Source organism: Micromesistius poutassou (genome assembly GCF_964030765.1).
Source record: "Micromesistius poutassou genome assembly, chromosome: 15".
Classification (NCBI taxonomy): Eukaryota; Metazoa; Chordata; class Actinopteri; order Gadiformes; family Gadidae; genus Micromesistius; species Micromesistius poutassou.
In genome coordinates, this window is record NC_140285.1 from 2,950,715 (window position 1) to 2,963,287 (window position 12,573).

General features: G+C 49.2%; 1 protein-coding gene across 1 annotated transcript; it reads left to right on the plus strand.

The window, feature by feature from the left end:
- The first annotated feature begins 646 nt into the window (after window positions 1–646).
- krt8 (keratin 8) lies at window positions 647–9,293 on the plus strand. The gene is made up of 8 exons (XM_084479087.1): window positions 647–1,204; window positions 3,466–3,674; window positions 4,887–4,947; window positions 5,060–5,155; window positions 5,810–5,974; window positions 6,507–6,632; window positions 7,501–7,765; window positions 8,287–9,293. The coding sequence occupies exons 1-8, from the start codon at window positions 773–775 to the stop codon at window positions 8,601–8,603; spliced, it is 1,671 nt and encodes a 556-aa protein (XP_084335213.1). The 5' UTR covers window positions 647–772; the 3' UTR covers window positions 8,604–9,293.
- Window positions 9,294–12,573: the final 3,280 nt, after the last annotated feature.

Sequence of the window (12,573 nt, forward strand, 5' to 3'; positions counted from 1 at the left end):
CATTCAACTTGAGTGTTTACATTTCCGGCGGCTGGTTAATTGTGTGCTTGTTGTTGTTTCTATATCGGTGCACTTAAAGCAGTTTGCGTATTTGTTGTGTTGTATGTGCTCGCATGGTTCTGCCACATTTTGCCTTGTAACCTCGTAATAATTGCTCTATAATTGTAATATGTCATGTTCTTATAATTTGGTCCCACACGCAACCCTACTGTTCGTTAGCATCGCAGAGGCACTTAATCAATTAACACAAGCCTGTGGGATAAGGGAAGGACAGAAAGAAAATCAATAAAGAATGGAGAAACAAAGATGGAAATAAATGAAAAAGAGACCTAAAGAAAGAAATGGGAAGAAATGAAACTATAACAAAATGAATAGGCAAAGAAAAAACAAAGAGTAAATAAATAAAACAACAAATCCGAGAAAGAGAGAGACAGAACAAGGCCGCAAACCCTTTTTTCAGTCCTCTGTGTAGAAAGGAGCAGGTATTCACTTGGAATGGCTGGACAATGTGTCATAGAGACCACAAGTGTTCTGTTACAGCCCCGCCCCCGGCTCCCCCTTCAGCCAGGGCCCGGGCCAATCAGAGCGCGCCACAGTCCCCTCCCACGGCTGCAGGGACTTTAAAACTCTTGACTAACTTCGCCTCTGCCTATCCTCTCCGGTCTCCTCACCCCCAGCACTGAAAGCAGCCGTTACTGCTGTCCACGTCTGCCTGCCTGTCTGCCTGCCGAACCGGTTTTTTACTCCAGACCTCTCCACGACAGACGCCACTATGTCCAGGAAAGTCCAGACCAGCTACACCGTCCGGTCCAGCTCGGCGCCGCGGAACTACAGCAGCGCGTCCTACAGCGGCCCGAGCATGGGCAGCTCCCGCCAGAGCTACAGCGCACGGAGCACCTTCGGGGGGAACAGCCGCGGCATGGGAGGGGGCGGCTTCATCTCCAGCAGCTCTGCCTACGGAGGCATGGGCCTGGGCTCCAGCATGGGCGGCGGAGGAGGCATGGGCATGGGCATGGGTGGCGGCATGGGCATGGGCATGGGTATGGGTGGGGGTATGGGGGCCCCCATCACCGCGGTGACGGTGAACAAGAGCCTGCTGGCCCCGCTCAACCTGGCCATTGACCCCAACATCCAGGCGGTCCGCACCCACGAGAAGGAGCAGATCAAGGGCCTCAACAACCGCTTCGCCTCCTTCATCGACAAGGTCAGTCTGGGGCTGGGACTGAGACGTGTGTGTGTGTGTGTGTGTGTGTGTGTGTGTGTGTGTGTGTGTGTGTGTGTGTGTGTGTGTGTGTGTGTGTGTGTGTGTGTGTGTGTGTGTGTGTGTGTGTGTGTGTGTGTGTGTGTCCACGTTCATTCATTGTTGGCGAGGTGCGATGCTTTGTGTGATGCTTTGTCTTTTGCTTCACGCAAAAGATAAAAGTTTGTGTCTGTGTGAGTGCGTTCTGTTCTGGGTGTGGGGTCGTCTGGTTCTGGTCTGTCGGGGCGGGTGGGTGGACAGGCGTAGGTCGGCCGCATGGGGTGTTGTTGGCTGACGGAGTCACTCCATCTGGGTGGAGTAATATGATCCGGCTTTAGTCGCATCTCACCACACGCAAATTCGTGTGTTGCTGTCTGCAGGGGGAATTGTGTGTCATCTGCAGTTTGCGAGGGTTTATTCAAGATCATCATTGTTATTCATTTGTTAAGAATGCAGCTGAAATAGACGAGCGAGCGGGAGGGAGGGGGGCGGGTGGTTGGGTTGGGGGAGAAAAGTTCAATAGGGGACAGAAAGAGAAGGACGGAGAAGGAAAGAGAGAAAGAGAGAGATGGGTGTGTCCCTAAAAAACTTGGGAGTTGCTGATTAGGAGTTACCTTGGGACTGCCCCTCCCCTTCAGATGGGGTGTGGCCTTGTCTGACACGCTCATATCCACACACACACACACACACACATACACACACACACACACACGGCACACACACTCACACTCACAGCACATCTGCTTATGCAGACGGAACAAGTTAACAATGCACGAGCGTTGCCAGTAATTCCCCTTTGCATTGTTTTGGGACGTTCGGAGCGGCTTGTCTAAACAGAACAACCTTCACACCAAATTTAGTCAGTGCCGAAGAAGAGGCTGCGCAGAGCGTTGTGCGCCGTGGGCCCGGCCTGTTTGTTGTCACAATGGATTGTGTGTGTGTGTGGTGCAGCTCTCTGCTCTGGGTTAATATTTAAAGAGCGAGCCGGTTTCATGTTCACCTGAGTGCCACTAGATTAGTTACGTAACCCCGCCCCCTATCTGCTCCATGGCCCAGACATAAACTCAGAGGGAAAAAGACAGATAAACCGACTCTACTGCCACGGCTCCTGCAATACTTATCTGATAACTTTGATCCTTTGATGACTATCCAAGGAGGCAGGATTAGGAATGACAGAGAGGGTTTTGGTTTGGGGCAAGGGGGGGGATAAGATTCTAGAACTAACCTGAGAGAAGTGCAACACAACACCTGGCAGGGTGGTGGTGGTGGTGGTGCAGGAGGGAGCAGAGTCACTCATCTGGCACATCTGTTTTCTCACACACTATTATTACAGTCAGTAAATATATCACCTTCCATCTTTGACTACGCCCCCCACTCCTCCTCCTCACCCCACCCAAAACCCCACCCTCCCAGTATCCATTCCTCTCATGTTATCCCTCCTCCCATGGACTCTCAACCCCCTATCTCTCTACAGTGTTCCTGTAAATACCATGTTATCAACATTCCTCTTCCAACTCCAACTCCTCCACCCTAACCTCCTGCGCACCATCCTCCTCCTCCACCCTTCCCTCTGCTCCTCTGCCCTATTATGTCCGTTGGCACATTAGCTCCAGCTGATTTCAATATCTTCTCCCTTTCAGCGGCATGCAAATGCCGTCTGGTTTGGCTAACCTCCCTCCAGCTCCACCTCCACCGTCTCACCCCCCGCCTTCCCCCCTCCCCCCTCCCTCCTTCCACTGCTACAATACAATACTCTGCTTGTGGAAAACAGGAAGCGCTGCTAGGTTCCTCTTGCCACCATCTCTTTTCCAAAGCCTCCTTCCTCTCCACCTTCCACCCACATCGGCCTGGCTACTGCCAGGATATGCTACGTCATCCCTGCCTCTGGAAAAACCATGACCGGCTTGGATACACTAGGGCCAATGCAATAACAGAGCACTTGGCACAACAAACCGCATACATTGTGAATGCATGATTCACTTTTCAGTGGGATCTGAAATGGGAGGTTAATCACAGGCAAACGACCCGCTGGTTAAACGAGGCCCAGTCATTCATTCATTCGCTCCATGATCGCATGATCGCGTTTATCCATCGGCGGGGCTAGTTTGTTCCATCTGGAGCGGCCGCTGCCACGCCTACAGCAGGGCCTCAATGTGGACAATGGCGCTTCTCCTTATTAGTCACATCGGGTCTAAACGCTCTCTTCCCTCGTCCTCCCCGTCCAGGTGCGCTTCCTGGAGCAGCAGAACAAGATGCTGGAGACCAAGTGGAACCTGCTGCAGCAGCAGACCACTACCCGCTCCAACATCGACGCCATGTTCGAGGCCTACATCTCCAACCTGCGCAGACAGCTCGACGGCCTGGGCAACGACAAGATGAAGCTGGAGGCGGACCTGCACAACATGCAGGGTCTGGTGGAGGACTTCAAGAACAAGTGAGTACCGGTGGAACACCAGAGCACTAGAGGAACAAGGGACTACAAACTAGTGACAACTAGTGGAACTAGGGACCACTAGAGGAACTAGGGACCACTAGACAAACTAGTGACCACTAGTGGAACTAGGGACCACTAGACAAACTAGTGACCACTAGTGGAACTAGTGACCACTAGTGGAACTAGGGACCACTAGACAAACTAGTGACCACTAGTGGAACTAGTGACCACTAGAGGAACTAGGGACCACTAGACAAACAAGTGACCACTAGTGGAACTAGGGACCACTAGAGGAACTTGTGAGCACTAGAGGAACTAGGGACCACTAGTGGAACTTGTGAGCACTAGAGGAACTGAGAGGATACACCACCAGTGACACTCACCCTTTGTAAATGTGCATTTTTAAGGGACATTCTTGGTTATTGTTGGTGTTAAAGATACACAAACTCAAACACAGGCTTCATACCTCTAATCATAAAATGGTTAGTGCATTTTTAAGACACCGGTGTAACCTCCTGGGTTAGTGTTTTAGTGTTTAGGTCTGAAGCAACTTCCTATCAAGGCCGTACCGTCAGGCACAAGGGACGCTCCATTTTATCTTTGTGAAATGAGGGGATTGGTGAAGTCATCAGAACATTATTCACACGCCATGGGCTACTCCCTACATCTGCTCCTGGTTAGACTACACCTCGAAGGAATCCAGGGAGTTTTCAGTGCTAACTGAGCGGCCATACGTTGCGATGAGCGATGGATTTCATTCACACCTCATGGATATCAGTCCGCAAGATTCAAACCCGAAGCTGCCCCATAAACGCCTCTCTATCTATCTTTATGTGATCCGGGGATTGTCCTGCCATGTACATGTGTGCACAGTCGTGAGTGCGCTCACACACAAACACACACACACACACACACACACACACACACACACACACACACACACACACACACACACACACACACACACACACACACACACACACACATGTTCTCTCTTCTTTCAGAGCACACATGTTAACAATGAAACCGCTCCTTTAGTTCTGCCGGACAGATGGGGCAGTAAAACTTTAAAAGTAGCTGAAACACTTCCAATAACTTCTAATAACTTAGCCATTATGGAGACTGAGCTCTGCTGCCCCCTAGTGGTGTGTTAGGAGAGTGAGTGTGCTTTGAATGTATCTGATTGCGTTCTGTTCTCTTCTGTCTTCCCAGGTACGAGGATGAAATCAACAGGCGCACAGAATGTGAGAACGACTTTGTGCTCATCAAGAAGGTCAGTCGGAGGGAATACGTACACAGTGATCTCTTTTACTTTAGATGTTCCTGTTGTGTGTGTGTTGAACAGTGTACAGTACATCTAACATTTCCCTCACTTTGTGTGGTAGGACGTGGATGAGGCCTACATGAACAAGGTTGAGCTGGAGGCCAAGCTGGAGAGTCTGACCGACGAGATCAACTTCCTCAGGCAGATCTATGAAGAGGTACGTCCCCCCCCCAACCCCCCACACACACCTCCCTGCTCAGACGTCTCCTGTCTGTTCTGAAACCAGCGTCACCCCGAGTTCACGGGCGCCCTAAACCGCTTTAGCCTGCGTTTTCTTTAACAACGCACGGCCGTCTTAATTGAGTTACGAGTTGGCAAAAGTAATAATTAGGACCAGATGAGCCTCTTTGCTGCTCTTCACCTCCTATTTTATCCTTCTGCGGTTAAGACACGGAATGTTATCTTCCCAGTCGGAGCGTTTTTTTACGATTACGCATCTGGTATGTGTCACGTTATTTATGGGCTGGTGACTTTCTCCACCATTCCCCCATCTGTTGGCGTGTATTGGTCTGACGTTGACTTGTCTGGGAGTCCGGGAGGTTTCAGAACACAGCCAGCACTAGTTCCAGCACCTGATCCCGGGTGCCTGAACCAGGGTTTGTTGTGTTCTGAAACCTCCCGGACCTCACCACCCAGGGCCTCACCCAGGGTGCCTGAACTTGGGGTTTGCGCATCGGCTGAACCCCTATCCAAAGGCGGCCCACCCCTCACCCCCCCATCCCCCCATACTGGGGTCCGTCTGACCGTCTGTCTCCGTCTGACCGCCTGTCTCCGTCCCCTTCCCCTCCCTCCCCCCCCCCCCTCCTCCCAGGAGCTGCGTGAGCTCCAGGGACAGATCAAGGACACGTCGGTCATCGTGGAGATGGACAACAGCCGCACCCTGGACATGGACTCCATCGTGGCGGAGGTGCGCGCCCAGTACGAGGACATCGCCAACCGCAGCCGCGCCGAGGCCGAGACCTGGTACAAGTCCAAGGTGAGCCACCAGGGGGGGTTTCTGGTACAAGTCCAAGGTGAGCCACCAGGGGGGGTTTCTGGTACAAGTCCAAGGTGAGCCACCAGGGGGGGTCTTCGTCCCCTTAATACTTAATGCACCATGGGTCCGTTCTTTTCCCCTTAATACTTAATGCACCATGGGTCCGTTCTTTTCCCCTTAATACTTAATGCACCGTGGGTCAGAGACAAACGAAATTTCGATTCCTCTATTTGTCTTGCACATTTTTGGGGATTTGACAACAAAGCTGGATAGATGAGCAAGCGGCTTGTAACGGCTAATCACACTCAAACCTGGTGGTATAATACGTCACCTTTTAAGACTTTTTGTGTCGTAATGTCGACAGGTGTTATTGCCTTCAGTTGCTCTGCGTAGATGCTTCCAGAGCGAGGACCCTTAAAGACACAGTCACTGATAGAGACGAAACCGTCTGTAGGCCTTCCTTCTGAACACTGAAGCTAACCATGCACGACTCCGGCGCTGACGCTCACGCTCTTGCTCCCCTCCCCTCCAGTACGAGGAGATGCAGACGTCGGCCACCCGGCACGGAGACGACCTGCGCTCCACCAAGACCGAGATCGCTGACCTCAATCGCATGATCCAGAGGTTGACGGCCGAGATCGACGGAGTCAAGGGACAGGTGAGCGGACGGCCCCCGGGGGAGGAGCTTAGAGGTCCAGCCCAGGGATGAGCGGTGTTCGACCCAGGGATGAGCTTAGAGGTCAGCCTAGGGATGAGTTAAGTGGTCAGCCCAGGGATGAGCTTAGTACTCAGCCCAGGGATCAGCTTAGTGTTCAACTCAGAGATCAGCTTAGCGTTCATTCGAGGGATGAGTGCTGTTCAGCCCAGGGATGATCCGAGCGGTCTTAGCGGTCAGACGTGTTCGTCCGTTTGTTTTGGCAACCTGTTGCCTCGTATGGCTGCCTGCGGGTGTTTATGTAGCGGGGGAATAGCCCCTGACGTATTTATCCCACTGTAAACATGGTTAGAGCAGCTAACCATTCTCACAGCACACACTAAACATTGGCCCCTCGCCGACTCCGAGTCCTGTTAGTGTTTGGACAAATGGCGAACAAGGGATGACTAAAGGTCATCGTGCGGCATGTCTTTATGTGTCATGTGAAAACATATAAAGATATGCGATATCGAGGGGAATCCCACGTGTAACTCTTAAGACACAACCCTGTGGAATGGTTGTTGCTAGGTAACGCACTGAAGTCGTGCTAGAAAAACCAATATTACATGTATTATTTATCTTGGATTGGGTTAGATTCCATCTTGGTGGTGAAACCGACAAACAAAAGTATTGTACATAAAAGACGAAGTAAAAATCCAAGAAAGATCATTGAACTTCCCTGGACTGCGTCGGATTAAAAAATCGCAAACAAAGCTTTCCAGCCCACACACCTCGAATGAGGCGGCGTTACCTACCGTCGCCCCCGAGTCCAGCAGCGCACCCACCCGACCCTGGCCGTCTCCTATAACCCCGTCCGTCCGTCCTCCATTAGCGTGGCAACCTGGAGGCCCAGATCGCCGAGGCGGAGGAGCGCGGCGAGATGGCGGTGCGCGACGCCAAGTCCCGCATCAAGGACCTGGAGGACGCCCTGCAGAGAGCCAAGCAGGACATGGCCCGCCAGATCCGCGAGTACCAGGACCTTATGAACGTCAAGCTGGCGCTGGACATCGAGATCGCCACCTACAGGAAGCTGCTGGAGGGAGAGGAGGACAGGCTGACGCACGGCATCAAGTCCATCAACATCACCCAGCAGAGCTGTAAGTCGCCCGCTGAGTGCAGCCTGCCGTGTTGAGGCCAGGGGGGGGGGGGGGCGTTGAGTGCGTCTTTAAGACCCTGTTTGGGTTAGCCTTCGTTTTAAACAGCCTACAAATTGGTTTAGAAGATTGGAAAGGCACAACTATTTTGACCGTGTAACTAGCCTACGGTGTATAGCTCCCATGAAAGAACTTTAGTGCGCCTTTAATGCTCTTTTCTGGTTAACAAACTGGTCTTTAAACAACCTTCAAATGCTTTAGAAGATTGGTGAAACACAACTATTTTGACCATAGAACTAGCCTACGGTTTATAGCTCCCATGAAAGATGTTTGGTGCGTCTTTAAGTCTCTTTTCTGGTTAAAATCTGTCTTAAACAACCTTAAAATGGGTAAGAAGATTGGAGAAACATAACTCACTAGGGCTTAATGCTCCCGTGAAAGATGTTTGCTGTGTATATCGTGGAACTATTTCAACGTTTGGTCTTCAATGGTCTCCTTTCGCCTTCCCCTATTCCCTGGTGTAGCGAGCTACGGCGGCGGCTACGACGGCGGCCTGAAGAGCAGCTACTCAAGCGGCTACTCCAGCGGCTTCGGTAGCGGCGGCGGCTACAGCAGCGGCGCCGGCTACAGCAGCGGCGGCGCCGGCTATGGCAGCGGCATGGGCGGCGGCGTTAGCTTCAGCTCCAATAGCAGCAGTGGCGGCGGCTACGGTAGCGGAAGCTACGGCAGCGGCGGCGGCGGCAGCTTCACCACCCAGACCAAGAAGAACGTGGTGATCAAGATGATCGAGACCAAGGACGGCAAGGTGGTGTCCGAGTCCTCCGAGATCGTGGAGGACTGAGCGGGTTAACGGAAGTCGAGAAGTTGAGCTAGCTCCGTAGCTAGCGCTGTAGAAGGCCCCCCGTGATCTTTTCTACCTGTCCCCTAGTAGTTTTTTTAGACTCACAGTCCACTACCCTAACACTCATGTAATACATGTCTGAAGAAAACGCTTGGCAGCCACTGTCCGACAGAAATTTTATAAAGAAGTGTCTAAATGAAGCAATAACATCCCTCTAACCCTACCAAAGATTCGAAAAGGGACCAAAGAATCTGTTCATGTCCATGTTTTGTACGTATAAAGTTCTGAATGTTTTATTCTTGTCTGTACAAAAAAAAAACACTTTTTGAAGTTGTCTCAAGTGGTCAAATAAACCCACCGGCGAATAGTGACTAATACATTGATATTTTGTGTTTTTAATCCTTCCTATGCAAGTTTGTCGCCCAAACTGGTCACTTTTTCAAAATTTGCTTGCACAAAGATAATTCTAACAAACCGGGACGGGGGCAGTGTCGTCAAAGCAATGTGAATGTACTGAAGCCCCTGCTAGTGTTTGTGGGTCAAACCGATGTCTTAAGAAAAGCCAGCCGCATTGACACCAATGCACGCTGTTCCTCTGTGCATCCCGTCCAGACCTCGCAGCACCATGTGGTCCCGAGGTGGCGGTTTTGCTACCGAAACGAATAAAAGAAAGTGTTTACGAAAACAAAACCTGCTCATCCGCTGTGTGGTTTATAAGCCGGCTACGCCCCCAGATAACCGGCTGTGTTAATTCATGAGGACGGACGGATGGATGGATGGATGGTTGATGGGAGGGTGTGTAGCAGGGTGCCTTGGGGATGGATGGATGGATGGATGGAAGGATGAATGAATGAATGAATGGGTGTCGGGTGGTTGCATGGGAATGGATGGATGGAAGGATGAAGGGAGGTATTGTTGAATATATGGATGATGGCTGGAAGAATATATGGTTGTGTGGGTGCTTGTACGGATGAATAAAATTAATTAAGAAAAATATACAATTTGTATACTTTCAATAACTTTCCAAAACATTTCATCTAATTTAAGAAACGTTCTAAAACATTTCAGATAATTTAAGAAACTACAGTAGTGATATAAAAAAGAAAAATATGAGCCGTATAAGTATGCCCCTTCTCTATTATCTGCAGGTTAGAGTTTACCTTGTCACTTGTTTCTATGGCTGATACCCATTGGTCATCTGAGTCTGGGTGTACTAGGGAAGAATGGGAATCAGGTCAAAATTGCCAAACAGCATTGAATATTAAATTTCCCCTTGGCTAAGCCAGAAAATGCAAATATGTGTATGTGTATGTTGATAAAAAAACACAAACACAACAATTACCTCATAATCCGTTTCAAATCTTTGGTTTAAGCCCAAAATGTGTCTTCAGACGATATGATCTAATCTCAGTATGTTTTTTCCACTGTAGCCTCTGTGCCAGCAGGTGGCAGTGTCGTACTGTTACTTGTCTAGAGAGTTCCGTTAGCAGCACTACGCGCTTCCACCAGTAGATGGCGCCTTTTTGGCGCTTCTTGAGTAACGGTTGGCCTCCATCGTACTACTACTAGACCTAACTATTAGCATAGGGTTATTGTAGCGGCCGCCAGGGTACAGAAATAAAATAAAAATCTTAAAAATTGTTTAACATATGTTAAAAGAATCAGTGTCAAAGTCAAAGTGAACTTTATTGTCAGACTGACTGTGCAACAAGTTACATAGAGGACCGAAATTGTGTTTCCCCATACTCCAAATGTGCTATTAATATATTTACCACACAACATATAACATAATCACATAATAGTGCAAAAAGATAACAACAAATAACGACACATGTACAGACAGATATATAATATAATATATAATATTATAATAATAGTGTTATTTAAGCAGTAGCTCACGACAGGCTGTGGAATGTTCTCATTATACCACAGTTAAGGGGCGTTGTTCGGCCCGACGCGAAGCAGAGGGGGACTACAAAAATTGACTACAAAAACGTAGTCCCTCCTGGCTGCCTGCAAAGTGCACGACGGTTGCTATGCAACACACTGTAGCATCCTTCAGAGAGAAGGCTAGGGTTAGAGACGGTAACCCTAGAGACGGTAGCTTGGTTCGCCGGCAATTTAGCCTACTATCGAGCAGTTCACTCGCCGTGTGCCTATTGCTTTCGTTAGTGTCCTGGACCTCTCTCAATCGCCTTGATCACTCGCTCGGAAAAACAACATTTCCAACCTCTCTGTCAATCATCATATTTTCAGGCTTCAGTGAACTATGCTATTGCTTTTATAAATAAATAAACAACAGTCAAAGTTAGGCGCGGCGTGATATGGAACTCTGTAAACTGATTGGACGTCAAAGCAGTTATGTATACGCCCATTAGGACAGTTAGGAACCAATCAGATCGCTTGATATAAGCCACCCGTTTTATAAGAGGTAGTGGATGTTAAAGTAAAGGTGCAATATTATAGTAAAGGTGTTATATAGTAAAGTCCAAAAAGTCCCGAATAGCAGCATGGCGATACAGTTATACATCATTGTGCATAGAAGTTATTGTGCATATGAAGAGCATAGTACAGAATGTTCATGGAACGTTCATGAGTGAGTGGAGGAGTAAGATGGCCTGAGGGGGAAAAAGCACTGTTGCTGAGTCTGGCAGTCCTGCACCGCATGCTGTGGTAGCGCTTGCCAGATGGTAGGAGGGTGAAAAGTTTGTGGGTGGGGGGGGGGGGGGTCTTTGGTGATGGTGGTGGCTCTCTTGCGGCAGCGGGACGGGTACAGGTTCTGGATGGATGGCTGGGCTGATCTGGTGATCTTCTCTCTGCTGTCCTCACCACCCTCTGTAGAGCCTTCTGGTCAGAAGGTACCAGACTGAGAGGCTGCTGGTGAGGAAGCTCTCACTAGCGCCCCTGTGGAAGGTGGTTAGGGCAGACAGGGGGGGAGGGTCAGCGCTCCTCTTGTACCTACTTAACTCTTGTACCTACTTTTAATCAAAGCGATTTACAGGTAGGTGCCCAACCCCATGCCCAACCGGGTTGGGCATGTTCCTGAAGGATACCTACAGGCAGAGGGTGGATGTTTGAAATATCCAACCGAAAGAATCCCAGCCCTCCCATCTGGCCTCCGTCCACTCCCCAAAACACGTGACTTGCTCGCTAGCTTTAGAAATAGGCCCAATGAGTGCACAGGCAGAGTGCTAGCAGGTAGCCAGGTAGGTTGTAAACCAACAGGTAGGCCATCCAATAAGTAAGGACCAGGTGAAATGATTGGGCAGGGTATTACTGGCCTGCAACGGAACAGATACCTGACGTTTCTTTCCTTCTTTTTTTTATAGATATGTCAAAAAATGCTCTTAAAATGAGTTGCCTACCTTATCTCAAAGGCAGGGGTTCCCAAACTGTTAAAAGCCATGTACTCCCTGAGACCCAGCATCACAAACAGCTCACTAACATGTTTCTGTTCTTAATTCTGCTGCATAAACAAAAAGTGAACACGCATGTACATACATACGTACATATAGTACATGACATAAAAAAAAACGAGACAGAATAACCAATATTCGGGGGCAACTTATTCTACATTTGCGTGTGAACATAAACATTGTTCAAAACTGTGGTGTTTGTCCCACCCAATATTTTCCAGGATTTTGCTTTCAGAAATATTAATAAATGTGTCAGTTCTCATCTAACCTAACCTAACGTGGGTAAGGGGAAAAACGTTTTGCCGACTTTAGGCAAAACGTCTCCGTTGTCATGGCAACGTTTATCAACGACCAAGATCAAGCTGTGTCGATCTACTGTCTGTGTCGATCAACTATCTGTGTGTTGTGTTGTGTTGTTACAGGCCAGTCCTAGGCCTACTTGTGCTTATTAATTGCACCACACACATTTACTATGTGTCAGAAAACTATAGCTATATTCCTGAGACATGTGCTTCTACATTTCAAACTAATCGTAGAGATGGCTCAAAAATATT